We start from the raw sequence: 22,865 nt of genomic DNA on the forward strand, positions 1-22,865 counted from the left end.
ACTAGGGCAGACAAATGACGGTCGTGTATGTGGATCCAAACAATCCTTTACCAGACAGACAATACTATGGCCGTGTTCAGCTTGTAGAGGTAAGCTGGTTATTACTGGTGCACTGCATGCATTTTGACCATTTATGCATTATCTATAAGATCTAATATATAAGGTACACTAGAGGTAATGTATAAAAAGTGAAAAACCTTAAAACTGTCTCTTCCATGTTACATATGTTCATTTGAATGGGATCGTGCCACTGTAATTACACTGCTGAAATGTCGACGCCGGGCTGGTAAATAGTAAAGAGTGAGCAGCGCTGCATTTTCTTCAAACAGCTAATCAGCAGGGATGCCTGAAGTCAGACCATGGCCGATCCGTGTTGCACCCGTGTTTTTCATGGACCCATAGACTATAATGGGCGTGAGGGATCTGGGAACACGGACCAAGATAGGACATGCATCCATGCTGAAAACACGGACCGTGCTAAAACACTGATGTGTGAATACACACATTCAAATGAATGAGGACATGTGCTGTCCGTGGAGAACACGTACAGCACACGTCATGTGAATGAGCCTTTACTGAGGGATAGACTCTTTCAGATTTTTTTGTAATCTGATGTCTACTCTGCTGCTCCCCTATCATCTTCCTCTCATGCTGTTTCACTGATACCAGAAACTGTAGCTGCATTTCCCCTCTCCCTGATCTGTCCTCTATTTACTGTTATACCCTATATTAATATTTGGGGACTAATAGGCAGGGAAAGAGGAACTATGGGCTGCCTGGAAGGTGAAAAATGGGCTACTTCCGAGCTGTCTTCCATTTAGACCTTTTTCTATGCCTAAAACAGGTGTAGAAAATTGTAAATGAGAGGGGCCTGCCTGTCCCCTTCCCGGTTGCACTGCAATCTGCACCTGAAATACACCTAATATAGTCGTCTTTCAGCTTAATAAATGACCGCCAAAATATTTTTTTAAATTTAATATTTCTTTATGTAGCACTGATTTATAAGCAAATAATATATACAATATGTGCTGTTTCACTGTGGTAGAATTCCAGATGATAAACCTAAAGGGGACCTGTGACCATGGAAATGCAGTGCAATCTGTGGGCAGGAGGAGCTGAGCAGATTGATATATAGTTTTATGGGAAAAGATTAAGTAAAACCTGTAATTTACAGATTTATATCTCTGCTTATTCTGGGCTAAGGAATCTGCCCAGGCCCCATCATTGACTGACTGCTATCGTTGTATGCACACTCACATGGGGAAGGCTGTCAGTCACTGACAGGACCCCTCATATGACTACTTAGCCCAAAATGAGCAGAGATGTTGATTAATAAAATACAAGTAAACAAGTAAATCTTTTCCCACAAACTTCATCAATCTTCTCAGCTCCTTCTGCTCTGACATTTTGTTTGCAGATCCGACTCCATTATTATGGTGACAGGTTCCCTTTAAAATATTTTGGGAAATCTAAGCTTTCAGACATTGAAAAGTTTTGGCAAAGTTTTTGCTTGCTGCGTTTGTTTTTGTCCCAAATGTAACTGCATGGTATGTATGACAAGTGAAGTTGCTTAGTTGCCGTTCCTTCCATAGAGGGGAAGCTGGCATAGTTCTGCTAAGACCCAGGGAATACCAAACACAATGCATGCAGCTGTTATGGACACAATTTGACAATAGGAATGTTTTCTTTGGAAGGCAAGTACAAATTCCGTTCCAGTGGGTGGCTGTGAATAATAGAAGGTTATTAGTTTTATGGTTCCCTATCATTTTATACAAATCCACAACTAGTTTAAAAGGAGGAATAGAAAGGAGAATGTAACCCTCTACCCCTGCCTTCTATTCTAGCCAAGTTGGGCTATTACTAATCTTCTCACTTCATCTAATAATTTCATCTAGTATTTAGAATTTCCTTTCTATTATCATGTCTGGAAATGTTTATTGTTCTCCGGTTTCAAAAATGAGACCCCATACAGTGCCCTCAACAATGCTGTTTGGGATCTTGGTAAAAGGCAGCACTCCATTATTTCTGATGCCCCTGACTCTATGGGCTGCATTACACCAACAGATTATCTGACCAATTTCTGTCCAATCAGATCAATAGTTGGTGTGTATAACAAAAGATCTGTGTGTGTAATAGGCCATCTGACCAATAATTGGTCAGAAAATCTGTCAGTTAATCTGTCAGCCCTTAGACTGTGTTAAACTTATCTTATTCCTAGATCTCAGAGTTCTTGGTAAAAAAAAAAGTTGCCGATCTCAAGAACCCCAGAACACAATGGAGGAGAATAGTAGTCCCTTTCTGAGAAGAGACAGAAGGGGTACTACTTTGTCCTGCAGAATGACGGACACCGTAATCAAAACTCAAAAGACTCCATTACAGTCAAAAGTGTCTGTTGGGCGCGATTCAGTCATTTGGATTAGCCGTGAACAATGACAATTCCATTTATTTCTAAAATGTTATATATTAAATAAGTATAACAGAGATGAACATTTATAGCATTGTATTTTAATCTGCAACATAACACATTGGAGGATGTGATTCAGATTGACTAAAATTATTAATGGATTCAAATGTAGTTATTCAGTTTTGAAGTTTGAAGGTCTTTTTCGGGTTCTAGGTTCTATTGTTGACTTATTAATTAGATGGTGGAAGTCGGACACCTCTACCAGCGCGTAAATAATATAGTGGACAGAGCAGGAAGCTCTGTCCACTGTGTACGGGCCTTGCCGAGTTATTGCAGCTCAGCTCTCCTATTTTGGCTCATAGAGGTTGGACTCCCCAGATCCTTCACACATGTATTTTATTCATGGGGCTTTACTAAGTAAAATTTTAGGAGGGAAGGAAAACACATAGTCCAACTTTCAAGTGGTGTTACGACTATGATGTTACTGTCTCCCCATATTTTCAGTCATTACAAGCACGGATCTGAGGTTGTAGAAAATTTGTTCTAAATGAAAGAATGCTAATTCTGCGTGATCAAGAGGTAATGCGGTGATAATAAGAGTATGGACTGACATGTTTATATTGTGTTTTTACTATTTAGAGTAACTTCCGGCATGCAAGTAGCAACAGTCTGGTTTCTCGAGAAGAACTGATGATGATCTTGTCCAGACTGGAAAGTTTGAACATCCGAGCCTTGTACTTCACTGAGACTCAGCGCCTCACCCTCGGGGAGGTTGGGCTGGAGGACGTGACCATCTCAGGAAGTGGGCGTGTAGCACTGAATGTAGAGATATGTGCCTGTCCTTCCGAATACACAGGTGATTCATGCCAGGTATGTTTTAATATAGTCTGGTTTCTTATCTAATCATATGATCCTATCGGCACCCAAAAAAATTACTCAGCTGGCACTTTTGTTTGATCGAAAAACATCAGGTTACTCATAACAGTTTAGATATATACCCCATAAGTTTATACTTGTATAATCCCAGGCTAACTTAAACAAAGATTTAAAGGCTAAATGTCTGTAATTTTGGCATCTTCCAATAGTTTTTTTTTTTACAGAAAATATAGATGAACATTTCCATTACTGTCCCACTGATTTTAGTAGACCTTCCATGACATCATTATACTTCAGTTGGGTTTAGTTCTATCAGGTTCCTGTTGCAGAATAATAAGCAGAATAGTCTACACTGCTAATATAGCCTTTATAGAGTAGCCATATTGACCTGTAGACAGACTGAAAATGAATATTATAATGGGTATTATTTGGAACACATATACAGTCTCTGTTGCTATTCACAAATGGAGGTGCACACATACGGGTAACAACTCAAGTCTCAATCAATGATCCAACAAAGCAGAACATTTCTGACTCAGCATATATTTATTGAGTATGTTATACTCTGTGCAGAAAGTCATTGTATGTACATATCACTGGAGCTGATCATTCCCGTTGCATAGCAGAAGCTACAAATGGAATAATTTTTCATGGAAACATGTCGAAAATTGAATGAACTAAATGATCTTTCAAGTAATGAGAAATAGGATTGTAACTGGAATGTAACTGAGGGTGGGAGTAGGACATAGGTGTGCCTCTATGAATGCTTTAAGCAGACAAGTTCAAACCTTGACAATACCACCTTTGGACTTGCAGCATGGAAACGATTGAAGTTATTCATATAGTACATAATATATCGTTCTCCACCTTTATGCTCTTAGGGCAGTGTCTTTATTTGTTGCATGCCTGTTTTATGTACTTCAATTTCCTCTTACACTTTGTAATTATAATTGTTCAATTGACTTCAAATGAAGAAGCATGGACCAATGTGAATGAAAACAGTGGGGTGTATTTAGGGTGTAATTACATGGGCTGTTAGTGTGATAAGTAGAATGTGGCTTCTCCTGCACACCGCTGAGTTTTTTGCACACACTAAGGCCTCATGCACACGACCGTACTTTTGGTCAGCATCCGATCTGCATTTTTTGCTGATTGGATGCGGACCCATTAATTTCAATGAAGCCACAAAAGATGCGGACAGCTCACCGTGTGCTGTCCCCATCCGTATGTCCGCTCTGTGGCCCCGCAAAAAAAAAAAAAGTCCTGCTTTTGTCCATTTTGCAGATAAGAATAGGCATTTCTAACAGAAGGCAGGACGTAACGGTCAACAAAATGTGGAGCGCACACTTCCGGTATCTGTGTGCATGAGGCCTAATGTTACAGGTGAAATACGTTAATAACACTAGCATTGAAAGTTCAGTGATCATTGAAGCCTCACAGCGCCATCCTCTTCTTTATTGAAAGTGACGTGAATTCAGGAGAATGGGAACATAATCTAAAACTGGAAGGGAGAGCGACCAGAGATGACATTAGTTACTTAAATATTTGCCCATAATCTCATATGAAAAATCATGGTTTGCTCCATCAGACGCCATATTAAGGTCTATTCGCACAAGCATTTATCATTTCAGTAGTCAATTCACATGTCTGATTTTTCACACAGACCATAGGACTACTTTGACTCGATCTTCATGCTAGAATCATCTATTCAAGTCAATGTGTCTTCAGAAAAACAGGCAGCGCACGGACGCCATTAGTGTGCTGTCCGTTTTTCATGGATAGTTGCTAGGAGATGTTGAAAAGAAGTGAAAGCAGGAAGTACTGACATTCTCCTGTTTTATTTTTTTGATGGACATGAAAAACAGATAACATACTGATGCTATACAGTTGGAAAAAAACTGAACTACTGTAAATCGGAGATAATCCTGATTGCACAGGGATGTCTGAATAAGCCATTATAGAGCTATTCTCGCTTCTCTACCGAGACACATGGGTGCATACTATGTAGCCACAGGGACTCCATGTGTGGCTAGACAGAATCCATGTTCTGGTGTGTGAGCAAGGCATTAGTAATGTAAGTAATGTGAAAATGAGTGTAGATGCGGAATAATGTTGTGTCAGCATTAACAGTAATTCCATGAATTTTCATTAATGGCCTGTCCCTCTTGGCCGAACACACACTGGAGGCCTATCCAGAACAAATGCTCTTTAAAACTCTACTAATGTTACCTGGCATCAATGTCTAGAGAAGAGCTGCTGACGGACAGGCAGCTATTTCCAATGTTCAGGCACCATGTCTTATTCTAAAGAACTGCAGCGGTAGGGGACCACAACCCCCAAATTCAATACAAGAGTGCAGCATATGTTGTGTTGGGGGACTTACACATAATATGAAACTCCCATGGGCCAATGGTAGCTATATATCTATAGGTATAACAGTCTATTACTGCCTATTCTTAGTAGTCTTACACCTGGCACAATTTTGGTTGCAGAATATACAGTACACCTAAAGTCCACCACAAAGTACAATACAATGAAAGTGAGTGGAGTGTAAAGACTATAGATTCCAGGCATGCTGCTGATTTTCAGATTCCCAGCGTGCCCAGTTGCAGATTTGTGATGCAGATTTCCCCCAGTACAGTGAATAGGATTACATCTGCAGACAATCTGTAAAATTAACTATAAAACCTGAAGATTTTATCACAGGTTTTTTTGTGCAGATTGGTAAGATATTGACTTCTAGTTTTACCATTATAGGGTAAATTATGAATTTAATGATCTTTTTAGAGATCTTTTGAATGACTTTTTTTCCTTCAGTGGGTGGGCAACAGCTCATCAAGTATCTGCATCTCCAAGGATGCATTGCCATTAGCCTTTGTTAGCTCCTTCCTACCCCAGCATAGAAAATAGTCCCATATAGCCCCAGCGATACATATGGTGCGTAATGCCCCCACGATTTCCTTCTCCACTGTCTAGAGAGCATAAAGCTACAGTACATACTTCTGTGAAATAGGGATGAATGCTTCTCTATGAGACCAATACACCAGCATTGAGGTGAGGGCAACAGAGCAGGGAAGCTACTAAGTAAGTTAGTCCAACCCTGAAGGCTGGCGAAGGTGGACTAGAAGGATAAGCAGCAGGGGGCGCTAGCAGAGAGAGAAATGTAATGTACATGAATAAACTGGGCAATATTTTTAATGCATGTATATTACAATACAAAGTGTTTTGAAATGCCCCGTTCATTGCATTTTAATGCATCTTTTTGGGATAACCCCTTAAAGAGTACTGTACATTAAACATATTTACCCCTATAATTGACATCCCAGCTTTCCCAAACTCCTTAAAGGGGTTGTCTGGATTCAGAGCCCTTTTTGGCCCAGACAGCCCCTTTGAGATGAGCATTAGAGCATTTCATGCTCTGATGCTCTGTCTTGCCCTGCGCTGAATCGCACAGGACAAGGGCTTTTTCTGCAGATCCGGGGACGTACCGGGTCCCTGCTAGGTTAAACAGGCTAGGACAGCCCTAAAGCCAGCCCATTAGTCCAGTGATGTCACCGGCAACACTGCTAGGTGGAAGCCTCCACCTAGCAGTGTAAAAATGTAAACAAAAAAGCCCTTACCCTGCGCAATACAGCGCAAGGTAAGGGAGAGCGCTCTGATGCTCATCTCAGAGGGACTGCCTGGGTGAAAAAGGGGATATGTCCGGGTTCAGCTCTGAAGCCAGACAACCCCTTTAATGGAATTCATCATTCTGTAGAAAGCTGAGCGACCACCTATGTGGGATCAGTGATGTTTACACCCAGCTTTGGTTTTTATATAACTTGAACAAAGTCAACAACTCGCCACCCCCTATGTTCCTTATGGTGTATACTCTTTATGGTTTCTCTTATACTGTGTAGTTTAATTATCAAATACTCCACAGAATTGAACAGGTTAATCAGAAATGCTAATACTCAGAATGGGGAATATTCAGGATTGCTGCAAGTAGGGGCTTGCTTCTTAAAATGCTGTAACTAGCTCTTCTATAACTGTGCTATGCTAAAATATGTAGCCCAAAGGAAGCTGTGGCACCTCTGACTGATCCATCACACATACATCCTATTTGTCTGCAGCATTACTCAGGCTGAGATTTACCCTAGTAGTGGTCTAGAAATGTCTGAGTCTTACGAGGTGGAGGCGAAGTGTTATCAGACACACCTTAGATACGCTGCAATATTCTAAACTGTCAGCCCTTGGGGCCACTCATATTTATTACACAATATGACTCATGCAGTGGTTTGAGAGGTGGGGCGTAGCTCAGTACCCTGCGTCCCCTGTAGCAAGCCTGGATACCTGAGTCAGAAGGGCTGCAGTATAAGAAGGATTTGACAAGGTGGGTGACAGATTTGTAAAGCAAGCCCTGCACCGTGAAGAATGGGCGCACACTAATATACAGAGGATACCTTACCGTAGAGTGCATTGCAGCCAGAGGACTAGGAGCTTTAATATTACTCAACAGGAAAATGATTTACCTGCTGATCTTCTCAACCGCCTTGGCGCTGTGTGAGGCACTTGGCACGCAGCAGAGGGTAGAGTTCCTGCAGATGCCCCTTAGGATCAATCAACAACAGAATGTATTGGATAGACAAGCAAACAATGTGAGTATATGCATCAATCAGGAATGAGACTGGAAATATATCATGGAAATGTATTCTTCGTTATGAGGAGGAGGAGGATTGTAGCGATTCAGAATTACATTATTAATATTACTTTCTTCAGTACTGCATTCAAATCTGTACACAATATATTTTATTCTCATGCCTCTAGGACATCTTTATAACTATGAATGATATGAATTCTGACTTCTCTATTAATAAATGACATTAACAACCAGGGATGTATAGTGATGGCTATGGGACCCAAAGGTTGGGGGTGCCAATGAGGTTCAAGAACATTGTACCTTTTTGTGGTTGCTTTTTGCTATCATGTGGGTTTTCTGATACATGGTGCTATTAGACTATACTTACCTTTAACTATTGCCACTTACACTGTTGTTTTAATTTTCTTACACTAAGGGAGCATTCACACGACCGCGTGAAGTCCGTGCCCGTGCTGTGGACCGCAAATTGCGGTCTGCTAAGCACGGGCACCTGCCGTGTGGCAGCCGTATAGGGATCGCGGCCCCATTCACTTGAATGGGTCCGCGATCCCTCCGTTCCGCAAAAAGATAGAGCAAGCTCTATCTTTTTGCGGTGCGGAAGCACGGAACCTCAGAAAGCACTCCGTAGTGCTTCCGTAAGGTTCCGTTCCGTGCTTCCGTTCCGCATCTCCGGATTTGCGGGCCCATTGAAATGAATGGGTCCGCATCCGTGATGCGGAATGCACAGGGAACGGTGCCCGTGTATTGCGAATCCGCAAATGCGGTCCGCAATACGGGCACGGGCTTCACACGGTCGTGTGAATGCTCCCTTAATGGTAGGGGGCCCATCTTATTCTTCTATGGGGCCCTATGAATTATAGTTATACCTTTGTTAATGGCATTTGCTTATTTAGTCAGCTCAATCAAGAGAATTATGTGATAGCATCATCCAAGTCAACTACGGTAATTCCTGTTATAATACAGCAACAACTGCGGCTTGTAGTTTGAGATTGTCCTGCCTGTACGTAATGTGCTTCTATAAAATAGGAGAGCCTACCGTATATCTGTATATTAATAGTCTAGTTTTATAAGTAATATTGCAGCTGCAGAGTCTGTCAGGACCTGTAGATCCCACTGGCGGCTGAGGATCTGCCAGAGTTCTGCAAGTGAGGGCATGTCTCCATTCATTTCATCAGTGTATTATAAGGCAGCACCTGGACTCTACCTGTATTATGTGCATTATGTATTATGAAGCTTTAATTCACTGCAAGGGAGATCGTCCCAACAACTATTGTTACATGTTTCTCTATATAAGTTGCTACTATTGCCAAAAATACAAAGGAGACATTGATCAGAACCTTGATCCCATTCTTGGTTGTCTTCTGTGAGCTGTCCCTTATGAGGTTTCATAGTGTAAAAGCAGCTGTAGCTTCCAGGTAGACACATGCTTTAAGATAGAGATCTTTTCCTCAAAATTAACAGCAATTTTGTGTCCTGACCCAGGGTTTGGTGGCCTTCAGTATGACTCACAGAAAAATTGAAAGTTGCTTGCAAATTCATTAGCTGTCTGATGCAGCAGTAAAACCTTTAGATGTTCCTGGGACACCAGGGCCTATGTATATCTCCAAACTGTGCACCCTTTTATTGTTCTGACATCAAAGTGGTGCACCTCTATACACAAAGTCCAGTTCTTTGTGAAGAAATTCTCACTTATCATCAGACTGACACAGTATTTGGACATTTTGGATTATAGAGCATCTTAAAATAGGCCACACTTGTAACTTTGAAAATAAAGGAGATATATGGCGGTGTAAAATAACCACTTTAGTCGAAAATAGATGGCAGATGGCAGTAATAGTCAAGTAGGCCATTCATTTCTGCCTGGATCTGCCAAGTCTAATGTATTTGGGGGCTGTCCAATCCAAATTATTTCAAATCGTAAAAACAAACAACAAATCAGTACATTAAAAAAGAGGTCCCAAGACACCTACGCATTTCGCACATGTTCGTGCTTAATCTTAGCATGTAGTCATGCGGAAACCAAGTGATTTTAAAAACCAAATGAACCCATAGTGAAAAGACCGGAAATGACATATCAAAGGAAAAGAGAAAAAACTGTATGCCAAAAGCATAATAATACAATGCAACCAATCTAATAAATTCATATATGGTAGATACAAAAGATCATATTTCCAATTCAGACCTGTAGGAAAACCAGTATTTATATTCAAGATTCAGAATGCTTCCCTTGTTAGGAGAAGACGTTGCCCCTCTCACCACTGCCACCGCGCACAGTCCACAGGGTGTTTCATAAGTGGTAAAGATGTTCTGTGGGTCCAAGTTACTGTTATAAGAACAGGCATCTGTCTGAACCCAAAGAATAAAGTACATGGGGGGATGCTTTCTTATATTGATTATGCCCCTCCTGAATATTTTAAATAATTAACAGTATACTGGACTATATATTTTATGTTGGATATGCAGAGTCTTATATGTAAATCATTTCTTTTCACAGGAGTGTGCACCCGGCCATTACCGTGAGAATAAGGGGCTGTACCTAGGAAGATGTGTCCCTTGCAGTTGCAATGGGCACTCCACACGATGCCATGATGGATCTGGAATATGCATAGTAAGTTCTATTCCATGGCCCTCCAACACCTAGACTTTTTATCTTTCACTACACAAAGTCTCTGAGATATTGCTGCCCATGAGTAGCTTGAAAATCTCACCAGTCAAGCAAGGCACTAGTGTTTTCCTTTTTTATTCTCCGTGCTTGGATTTCTGAGTAACTATTTCTGAGTAACTTTATAAGTATTAGTTACTGTTTTTCCTCCAAAGAGGAACATATGCTATGATATAACTCTGGCTGAGATGGGAGTGCTCCTTTAAAGGGAATCTGTCACCTATGTTTACCATTTCTAATGAATGCCAATGCATTGTAGTGCCCTCCAACATCATTCCAACCATACCTTTCTTATGTTTATCCATGTTCTCTCCCCTAGAAAATGAGCTTTTATCGATTTGCTAATGAGTTTCAAAGTGTCCATCAAGGTTTCATCAGTTGCTCAAAAAGGCCAAGACAAAATTCTCCAAGAGCCCAAGTCCGCCCCCCCTAAGAGCCCCAGACCACCTCCTCACTTTGTGCCATTACTTCCCCCTTGCAATGATAATTCCGCCCCCCCCCTCCCCCACACACACTGTAACGGCACAACATGCACTCCGTTCTGCCCGCTACATCAGCTTCTCTGCACTTGAAAACTTGCGCAGTTACATTTAGTAATCTTTCCATGCTTGTACACTGGCTTATCTGCAGTGGGCATCGGGCTCACTGTATGTACAGTGCAAGCGCTTCTGATGTCATTGAGTGAGATTTCAAATTCCCTTTTATATGGAGAGATAGATCTGTTCCTTATGTGGGATAGAGCTACCTTTTACTTCCAATTTATTCATGGAATGCAATTACAAACCATCACTTACCCAGATACAAAAAGATATTGAAACCTAAATTTCAATCTTCGTGGCTTGGTAAAATCACTATGTACAAAATGCTTATCCTTCCTAAAATTCTATATTAGGGCACTTTCACACTAGCATTAAAGTTTTCCGGTATTGAGTTCCGCCATAGGGGCTTAATACTGGATAAAAACGCTTCAGTTTTGTCCCAATGCATTCTGAATGGAAAGCAATCCGTTCAGTATGCACCAGGATGTCTTCAGTTCAGTCCCTTTTACGGTATTTGGCCAGAGAAAATACTGCAGCATGCTGCGGTATTTTCTCCGGCCAAAATTCCGGAACACTTGCCGGAATGCTGGATCTGGCATTCATTTCCATTGAAATGTATTAATGCCGGATCCGGTACCAAGTGTTCTGGAAAAACAAATCCGGTTTCCCAGTCTGCGCATGTGCAGACCTTTAAATCTGTGAAAAAGATAAATGCCGGATCCGGTTTTCCAGATGACACCGGAGAGACGGATCCGGTATTGCAATGCATTTGTTAGGCAGATCCGGAAACAAATGATATCCATTTGCATACGGATTTCCGGATCCGGCAGGCAGTTCCGATTCTTCTAACGCTAGTGTGAAAGTACCCTTACTTCCCCACTTTATCTGTTTTTATACCAAATTATATTTTTACACTAATAAATTCTAAACTTTCTAAATTGATTTTGTCAACCAAAAACGCACTAGAATAGCTTTTTAAAAAAATGACATTGCATAGGAAGTAAGGCGGATTGGGTTTACCTGACATAAAGGGGTTGTGAAAGACTCAAGAGGGGTTTGAACGCCCCACTTGGCCGAACCTATAAAGGGAAGGTTACTTACCTGCTTCCCAGTGTTGGCTCCCTGCTCCTTCACTTCTAGGCCTTGGCTGTTCTGCTGGTCTCCCTCTCTGTAAACATCCTGCAGGGGGCGTCATGTGACCATTTGTCATGATGTAAGGGAAGTGGGCCAGTGATTGGCCACAGCGATGTCAAACTGGATGTTTACAGCGAAGGAGGCAAGCTGAGCATTACAAGCCTGGAGGAGAAGGAGCGGGAAACCAGGTAAGTAGGCTTCTCATTACAGGTCGGCCAAGTGGGGGGGGGGGGGGGGGGATTTGCTAAAAAAACACCTCATTCTTCCACAACTTCTTTAAAAAAAAGTATTATGAAGCCACAGTGCTCCAAATGCAATGGTCTCATCTCCCAGGATTGAACACAAATTTACAGGTATTTTTACTTTAAAAGACTTTTACTTGCTCATCCATTACTCCAAACTTATTTAATAACAGTAAAATCCTATATATATACAGTACAGACCAAAAGTTTGGACACACCTTCTCATTCAAAGAGTTTTCTTTATTTTCATGACTATGAAGGCATCAAAACAATGAATTAACACATGTGGAATTATATACATAACAAACAAGTGTGAAACAACTGAAAATATGTCATATTCTAGGTTCTTCAAAGTAGCCACCTTTTGCTTTGATTACTGCTTTGCACACTCTTGGCATTCTCTTGATGAGTTTCAAGAGGTAGTCCCCTGAAATGGTCTTCCAACAGTCTTGAAGGAGTTCCCAGAGATGCTTAGCACTTGTTGGCCCTTTTGCCTTCACTCTACGGTCCAGCTCACCCCAAACCATCTCGATTGGGTTCAGGTCCGGTGACTGTGGAGGCCAGGTCATCTGGCGCAGCATCCCATCACTCTCCTTCATGGTCAAATAGCCCTTACTTTCAAAGTTTTCCCAATTTTTCAGCTGACTGACTGACCTTTATTTCTTAAAGTAATGATGGCCACTCGTTTTTCTTTACTTAGCTGCTTTTTTCTTGCCATAATACAAATTCTAACAGTCTATTTAGTAGGACTATCAGCTGTGTATCCACCTGACTTCTCCTCAACGCAACTGATGGTCCCAACCCCATTTATAAGGCAAGAAATCCCACTTATTAAACCTGACAGGGCACACCTGTGAAGTGAAAACCATTTCAGGGGACTACCTCTTGAAGCTCATCAAGAGAATGCCAAGAGTGTGCAAAGCAGTAATCAAAGCAAAAGGTGGCTACTTTGAAGAACCTAGAATATGACATATTTTTAGTTGTTTCACCCTTGTTTGTTATGTATATAATTCCACATGTGTTAATTCATAGTTTTGATGCCTTCAGTGTGAATCCTCCTGTGTAAGAGCCAAAACGTCGCAACAGCCTTATGGGTAAATAAAGTTATTTTTCATTTTTATCTATTGGAGTGCTGCCCCCTTTTTTCACTATTCGTATTCAATTGGATTGGCTTATATCCATATTGGGCTTTTGCACCCTTCATCCATTTTCTTCAACTGTGACGGTGCTGCCAATTTTTTATTTTTATATATATATATATATATATATATATATATATATTCAAAGTTATTATTATTTATTATTGCATTGTTCTTGAAATTCCAATAAATATAAAGTCTATAAAAACAAGTAATCAGAAGCATGGTGTAAACTGCATTCGGTAATTCATTTGGCACAAGTGAGAAATGTGGTCAGCATTAATTCCCTCATTGGACTTTAACCCAAATCATTGTGCAGAGCTGGCTATATTATATCTTGCCACTTGCTTTGGAATGCAGGCAGGCAAGAAGAGTTTTCTTTTGTATGTTATCTTTCACAGTCTTTAACATTGATATACAAGTGTAACATATCTATTACATCAAGGTTTGTTCATTCTAAAAATAGCCACTCTTTTATTGCACTTACAGGTAAGGCCTCTTTCACACTTGCGTTGTCCGGATCCGGCGTGTACTCCACTTGCCGGAATTACACTCCGGATCCGGAAAAACGCAAGTGTACTGAAAGCATTTGAAGACGGAACCGTCTTCCAAATGCGTTCAGTGTTACTATGGCACCCAGGACGCTATTAAAGTCCTGGTTGCCATAGTAGGAGCGGGGAGCGGGGGAGCGGTATACTTACAGTCCGTGCGGCTCCCCGGGCGCTCCAGAATGACGTCAGAGCGCCCCATGCGCATGGATGACGTGATCCATGTGATCACATGATCCATGAGCTTGGGGCGCCCTGACGTCACTCTGGAGCGCACCGGGAGCCGCACGGACGGTAAGTACACTGCTCCCCCGCTCCCCGCTACACTTTACCATGGCTGCCAGGACTTTAGCGTCCCGGCAGCCATGGTAACCACTCTGAAAAAGCTAAATGTCGGATGCGGCAATGCGCCGAAACGACGTTTAGCTTAAGGCCGGATCCGGATCAATGCCTTTCAATGGGCATTAATTCCGGATCCGGCCTTGCGGCAAGTGTTCCGGATTTTTGGCCGGAGCAAAAAGCGCAGCATGCTGCGGTATTTTCTCCGGCCAAAAAACGTTCCGTTCCGGAACTGAAGACATCCTGATGCATCCTGAACGGATTTCTCTCCATTCAGAATGCATTAGGATAATCCTGATCAGGATTCTTCCGGCATAGAGCCCCGACGACGGAACTCTATGCCGGAACACAACAACGCAGGTGTGAAAGAGCCCTAAGATAATTTAGTAAACTATGAGGAAATGGGTGCATATAAGCAGCTCCAGTATTTATCAAAAAAAATAATTGAGGACATTTATCAATGCAAGTGCAGTTTATGAACAGCGCAGGAGTGTTTTTCCCACTCCGCTGTGCAACAGATTCCTCAACCTGTTGAGGAATCTGCTAGGGGCTTAAATGGGGTTTTCTGACTTCCGCATATTGATCACTTATCCTCAGGAAAGGTCATCAATATCTGATCAGCGGGGGTCTGACTCCCGACACCCCTGCCGATTAACTATTTGAAGAGAGCTCGCCACTGCAAAATTGACAGTGAGCAGGTAGTCAGTCAAGAGAATGCAGCGCTTGCACGAGAGCTGCGTTCTCTTCAAACTGCTGATCGCCGGGGGTGCTGGGAGACGGACCCCACCGATCTGGTCCCATGAAAAATATTAATTCAGCACATAATTATAACCGGTTTACATGTACACTTATTAAAAATACTTCCATCCCCAAATATTGGTGGAATCATTTTAGTATGGTGCCTCCTGCTGTTTCTACTGAACAGCCTTTCTGAGTCCACCTCAGTAAATGTGCACACACATGCCAACTCTTGCCCACCTTTCTTTGGGTCTGAGAGGGATTCCTGGTGTAGTGAGCCTGCTGATTATTAAGCTGCACTGTCTTCTCCTCTTCTCAGAATACAACTACAGTCATTCTGCCTCATTCTCTATCACTTCTATGTGTGTCCACGGCAGGTGGCACAATACTAACATTATTCTTGGAATATTTAAAGATAGAAACTAAAAATGTAGGATAACCCCTTTAAAAAATAGTGCTTTAAGTCTTTCAACTCAAGTGCAGCCCATTTCCTATGGTAGATTCATATGTGTTGGAATGAAGGGCTTTATTGATGTATTTGGCTTTTATTGCTTTCTCCTAGGATGAAACAGATCATTTGCTGTAAATTTTGTATGTATTAAAGGGCATCTGTCAAAATGGTTAGTCTTAGTTTATTTGCTTTATCTATAGTGTACTATGCATTATTTAAAGAGCAAAAAGTGATTTCTAGGGACAACCATTCTGCATGTTCTATATTTTTTGCAGGACACACATACGGATGCAGACAGCACACAGTATGCTGTCCGTATTTTTTGTGGCCCTATTGAAATGAATGGGTCTACATTCGATCCGTAAAAAAATACAGATCGGATGCGGCTAAGGAATACATTCATGTGAATGCACCCTTAAGCACATGCCTCCCTCCTGCAAGTGCAGCTGCTGCAGTGAAGTGACACCCATGACTGGGCATACATTGCTATATGATCGGCCAAGTAGCAGGTCCTATACTAGACTGAAGTCGGGCACACCTTATGTGTATGCTCAGTCCTGGGCAGCCCCCTATAAAGTGCCAGTGACTGTTTGCCTGGGAGGGAGCGCAACTCACAAGCCATCCTTTCATGAGAGAACTGTAAGAGGCATTTTCTGTCCTCTATAAATTGTCACTGGTTATAGCTGTTTTGTACCCGATAATGGCAAGGCTGTCAGATCTCAGGGTAATGTGCCTTTACCGTGTGGGTTCAGTATAGGGAGTGGCCGTACACATGTACAGGGCAAGCTGCTACAGGAGTAGTATGCAAACTCATAATGTCAGACTGTGAGAACAGGCATTGTGGATGTCCTCATATCTTAAAAAGGAAAAGAATGAGTAAAGTCATGCCATGTGGTCTGGAGCAGAAGCATTACATTAGTACATAAGAACATAGCAATTACAACTGTGGTAAATCATGGTTACATGAAGTCGGTTGCTATTGCATAAAATGTAGCTGTTGGAACATGTTAACTTCAAAATGGATAAAGAGCAGATGATATTCATAAATGGTGTATCATGTTACTACAGGGGAAGCTGTCTATGTATGTACTAATGCATGGAGGGAATATGAGAAAGCTATATCGCGTGTTACTGAATACATATACCTCTTAACCTGGTATATTGTCTCATCAGCAGAAATGCACATTAACAGTGATGCCTGCCATCATAGCTTAGTCAGATTGTATAGGTTATTTCTAAACAACACAACAGTCATTTACAATATGGGTAGACATTCCTTAAAGGGCTGTCTCACTTCAGCAAGTGGCATTTATCATGGAGACAAAGTTATTACAATCCACTTACTAATGTATTGTGATTGTCCATATTGCCTCCTTTTGGTGGCTGGATTCATTTTTCCATCGCATTATACGCTGCTCATTTCCATCGTTATGACCACCCCGCAATCCATCAACGGTGGCCGTGCTTGCACAGTATAGGAAAAACTGCCTGCCTCTCTGGTGGCCAGGATCATAGGCGTGCCATAGGCTTGTTTTTTTTTTTCTGTAGTGTGCAAGCACGGCCACCGCTGCTGGATTTTTAGGGTGGTCATAACCATGGAAACGAGCAATGTATAATGTGATGGGAAAATGAGTCTAGCCAACAAAGGAAGCAATATGGACAATCACAATGCATTAGTAAGTGCCTTGTATTAACTTTCTCTACATAATAAATGCTATTTGCCGAAGTGACACAACCCCTTTAAGGTGAACACTATTTGATGTTTTTTTTTATTTATTTTTATCTAAATATATAAAGTAGTTGTGCATAAAGGCTATATTTCATCTATCCACAGTTTTATGTGTTTGATTGTTTGGACACCCACCGATCACCACAATGAGGATCTCCAGTTTTCTGTTTGAATAGAGCGATGGTCATGCTTTCATGCTGCAACTCCATTTGTTCTCTATGGGACAGGAGATATCCGAGTAGAGTGCTTTTCTGTCTCTGACAGTCCCATATAGAATGAAGGGATCGGCACCATACACCAGCCTATTCTGTAGGCGATTGTCAGGAAGAAAGCTTTCCTACCCGGCAATCGCCTGCTCACTAGCGGAGGAGACCACTTCTCTTACATGCAGCGATCTCCTCCACAGCATGGAGTGGAGCTATCGTTATGACATTGCTCGTCCCCATGCTGTCTAGTTATTTGCTGGCAGCAGATCTTGATTAGACAACACGATCTGCCGCCAGCAAATCGTGATCTTTCAGCATGCTTGATTGCCCATCGAACAAGCATTTTCTCGTTCATTGGGTAATTGGAGGCAGTATTACACTGCCAGATGATCGCTAACAAACGTTACTACTAACGCTCTTTAGCAGATCAATCTGCCAGTGTAATACAGGCTTTAGGGATCAAACACTTTTCACCAAACCTGTGGATAGTTGTTAATTTGTTATACTGACACCTTTAGAGTCTATGGACATCGTTGAATGCATTTTTTTATTATTGTATTATACATAAAAAGTTAATCTATAAAATGAGAATGCTCGGACTGGGAGAAAATGTCTGTATGTGGGTAACTGTCTCAGTGATAGAAAACAGAGGGTGGTTATTAACGGTACACACTCAGATTGGGTCACTGTCACTAGTGGGGTACCTCAGGGGCCAGTATTGGCCCCTATTCTCAATATATTTATTAATGATCTTGTAGAAGGCTTGCACAGTAAAATATAAATGTTTGCAGATGACACTAAACTGTGTAAAGTAATTAACACGGAAGAGGACAGTATACTGATACAGAGGGATCTGGATAGATCGGAGGCTTGGGCAGAGAAGTGGCAGATGAGGGTTAACACTGACAAATGTACGGTTATGCACTTGGGAAGGAATAATGCAAGTCACCCGGACATACTAAATGGTAAAACACTGGGTAACACTGACATGAAAAAGGACTTAGGAATTTTAGTGAACAGCAAACTAAACTACAGAAACCAATGTCAGGCAGCCGCTGTCAAGGCCAATAAGATTTCGGATATATCAAAAGGGGCATAGATGCCCGTGATGAGAACATAGTCCTACCACTTTACAAATCACTAGTCAGACCACACAGAAGTGTCGGTGAGATGGGTTATTGATCAAGGATGTTGTTCTGATTGCCCAGTTGGAGTCCAGAAGGATTTTTTTTTTCTAAAATTAGGAAAATTGGCTTCTACCTCATGGGGTTACTATGTTACTTATTTTGGACTAAACATTCTCTAATCAGTCTTTATCTAAAATTTGCAACTGTTCTCTGCAGCCGGTTTCTTTTCACATGTATTGAAGGCTGTGTCTCTTCAGTCTGATAGCTTGATCTGTAGTCTTTATCTCTGCTCTTTTAAACTTGTTAATGTTCTTTTATATGGGCAGTTATCAGGAGTGAATGTTTGTACAAAGACTAATTTCTCATAATTTCTCTATGTGAATGTGCAATTATGTGAATGTGTTCATTACCTAATGAATAAGCAAATGCTCATTCATTGGGTGAAAGCATCTTTAATCATTGATATGTCCGTAAAGAAGTATAACAGGTGGCACTCACCACTGTAAACTGATTGAAGTCCTTTATTCCTCCAAAGGTATCAAAAACATAAGGCTGGGGCAGAAAGCTCACACACACATCTTTGAACATTGTTTCTGGGCAGCTGATGGCCCTGTGTAAACAGGGATTTGCTGGCCAGGGACTATGAATTTGTATGGGGAGAAGTGATCACAGTAGTAATGACTCCTCTCCATACAAGGGAGATGATTGATCAGGCAATTATAGGGAGCATTCATTTCATTCCTGATAATTGCCAGGTCATCGGCCTGTGTAAAGGGGACTTTAAGCTTAATTTCATAAGAACATAGCTTAAATGAGTGGTTATGATCTCTCAGGAGTGCGGAGATAAAGGTTTCATGGGGAATATCTATATACAGTTGATAGGATCTATCAAAACGAATGCAAGAGAATAGTAGGTTTGTGGCCCGTAAAAACTTTGTATGAATACATGTAGTATATAAGTGTCCAGCTGCATTACACCACTGATGCTCATTTCTTACTGTCCATAGAACTGCCAACATAACACAGAGGGGGACCACTGCGAACTGTGCAAAGAAGGATACAGTGGCATTGCCACCCAAGGCTCATGCAATTTATGTCCTTGCCCTCTCCCCGTAGCTTCAAACAGGTAAGTTAAACCTATGCCTTTTAGAATATATTGTTTCGTTATGTCCTAGTAAGAATTGGTAGAATAGTGGAACATGTCTATTCACTAGAATATTCAACTAAATAGTAAATGATACTACTTGAGAGTCATTATTTTGCACGATTTAGTTCAGGATGCATACTATATCTGGGTATTACTCCACAGGGCTTCCACCAAGACCCATGGGGTCACCTACCTTTTCATGATGAGTCATCAATAACACGCCAGTTTTATTGTCTGGAATGGAAAGTTGTCTGATCTTGTCAATATTGTACCAAGAAAAGACCTGCTCTAGGGAGCTGGACTGGATTTCATGGACACTATGAGGATCATTTATTATCCTGAAATACGCCTATATTTGGCGTATTTCAGATGCAGATCTGCCACTTTTCCACGTTTACGCCAGGTCTAAAAAAGGGGGGTGGCGTGGGCGGAAAAGTTCAGCATTTTCTACGCCTGTTTTAGGTATAGAAAATGGTCTAATGTAAGACAGCTCGGAAGCTGGCTCACATTTACACTGGCTCTGAATGCGCCGAAGTTACGAAGACGCCTGCGCCTATTCATAACTTCTGGATCCCCTGGCAGATATAGGGGTTATTAAGACCAGCGTCTAAAGTGCTGGTCTTATGTACTGATAACATATCAAATCTCTAGTTAATGAATTGAAGCACATGTCAGGTCTCTGATACTGTAGATGGTATTCTGTAGGCTTCTAATTTTTGGTGGCTAGTGGCAAGCATTAGTAAAGCTTTGTTCACATGAAGTTTTTTGTCTGTTTAGCTAATGCCCTGGGACACCAAACATGTGCATAAACTTCATTCACCTGACAGAGGCCAAAGAAGTGTCATTTCGGTCTCCTTTGGCCTATGAGTTGGCATAACTTTTTGTTAACTGTATAGAAAAGCACAGCAGATTGCACTTTCCTATACAGTGAACTGCTTTAAAAAACTACAGGGAGTGCAGAATTATTAGGCAAGTTGTATTTTTGAGGATTAATTTTATTATTGAACAACAACCATGTTCTCAATGAACCCAAAAAACTCATTAATATCAAAGCTGAATATTTTTGGAAGTAGTTTCTAGTTTGTTTTTAGTTTTAGCTATTTTAGGGGGATATCTGTGTGTGCAGGTGACTATTACTGTGCATAATTATTAGGCAACTTAACAAAAAACAAATATATACCCATTTCAATTATTTATTTTTACCAGTGAAACCAATATAACATCTCAACATTCACAAATATACATTTCTGACATTCAAAAACAAAACAAAAACAAATCAGTGACCAATATAGCCACCTTTCTTTGCAAGGACACTCAAAAGCCTGCCATCCATGGATTCTGTCAGTGTTTTGATCTGTTCACCATCAACATTGCGTGCAGCAGCAACCACAGCCTCCCAGACACTGTTCAGAGAGGTGTACTGTTTTCCCTCCTTGTAAATCTCACATTTGATGATGGACCACAGGTTCTCAATGGGGTTCAGATCAGGTGAACAAGGAGGCCATGTCATTAGATTTTCTTCTTTTATACCCTTTCTTGCCAGCCACGCTGTGGAGTTCTTGGACGCGTGTGATGGAGCATTGTCCTGCATGAAAATCATGTTTTTCTTGAAGGATGCAGACTTCTTCCTGTACCACTGCTTGAAGAAGGTGTCTTCCAGAAACTGGCAGTAGGACTGGGAGTTGAGCTTTACTCCATCCTCAACCCGAAAAGGCCCCACAAGCTCATCTTTGATGATACCAGCCCAAACCAGTACTCCCCCTCCACCTTGCGTCTGAGTCGGACTGGAGCTCTCTGCCCTTTACCAATCCAGCCACGGGCCCATCCATCTGGCCCATCAAGACTCACTCTCATTTCATCAGTCCATAAAACCTTAGAAAAATCAGTCTTGAGATATTTCTTGGCCCAGTCTTGACGTTTCAGCTTGTGTGTCTTGTTCAGTGGTGGTCGTCTTTCAGCCTTTCTTACCTTGGCCATGTCTCTGAGTATTGCACACCTTGTGCTTTTGGGCACTCCAGTGATGTTGCAGCTCTGAAATATGGCCAAACTGGTGGCAAGTGGCATCTTGGCAGCTGCACGCTTGACTTTTCTCAGTTCATGGGCAGTTATTTTGCGCCTTGGTTTTTCCACACGCTTCTTGCGACCCTGTTGACTATTTTGAATGAAACGCTTGATTGTTCGATGATCACGCTTCAGAAGCTTTGCAATTTTAAGAGTGCTGCATCCCTCTGCAAGATATCTCACTATTTTTGACTTTTCTGAGCCTGTCAAGTCCTTCTTTTGACCCATTTTGCCAAAGGAAAGGAAGTTGCCTAATAATTATGCACACCTAATATAGGGTGTTGATGTCATTAGACCACACCCCTTCTCATTACAGAGATGCACATCACCTAATATGCTTAATTGGTAGTAGGCTTTCAAGCCTATACAGCTTGGAGTAAGACAACATGCATAAAGAGGATGATGTGGTCAAAATACTAATTTGCCTAATAATTCTGCACGCAGTGTATACACCATATGGCCTACATTTATTTTTTACACTGGCAGCTATGGGTGACATATGACACTCTGTTGCAATACACTGACATAATTTGGAGCTTTCCTTTGCAAGTATGCACTGGGGAATTCTTGTATATGTATATGTCTGATGGAAGACTCAGACAAAGATGTGAACAGAGCCTTAGGGTCCTTTGACACGGGCCGTCGATCAAGGGGATAAATATTCGTCAAACTGTTCATTCCCAACAACTGGCTCGCTAAACTGGCCACTGATCAAACGAGCAAAGGCTGGTTTGTCTTTTAAAGGGGTTTTACGGGATTTTGATACTGATGACGTATCCTCAGGATAGGTCATTAGTATCTGATCGTGAGAATCCAAAATCCGGGACCCCCGATGATCAGCTGTTAGAAAAGGCACTGGCGCTCCTGTGAGCGCCGCGGCCATC

The 22,865-nt window shown here is 41.6% G+C and overlaps 1 protein-coding gene across 1 annotated transcript in view; it reads left to right on the plus strand.

Annotated features, from left to right (window-relative positions):
• LAMA3 (laminin subunit alpha 3) overlaps window positions 1-22,865 on the plus strand; it is a 248,482-nt gene that overhangs the window by 177,606 nt on the left and 48,011 nt on the right. The window contains exons 39-42 of the mRNA XM_040434293.1: window positions 6-89; window positions 3,044-3,274; window positions 10,414-10,527; window positions 19,781-19,899. Of these exons, the coding sequence (XP_040290227.1) occupies window positions 6-89; window positions 3,044-3,274; window positions 10,414-10,527; window positions 19,781-19,899 (548 nt within the window). The remainder of the gene's footprint in view (window positions 1-5; window positions 90-3,043; window positions 3,275-10,413; window positions 10,528-19,780; window positions 19,900-22,865) is intronic.

The sequence above is a fragment of the Bufo bufo genome, chromosome 5 (genome assembly GCF_905171765.1).
Source record: "Bufo bufo chromosome 5, aBufBuf1.1, whole genome shotgun sequence".
Taxonomy (NCBI): domain Eukaryota; kingdom Metazoa; phylum Chordata; class Amphibia; order Anura; family Bufonidae; genus Bufo; species Bufo bufo.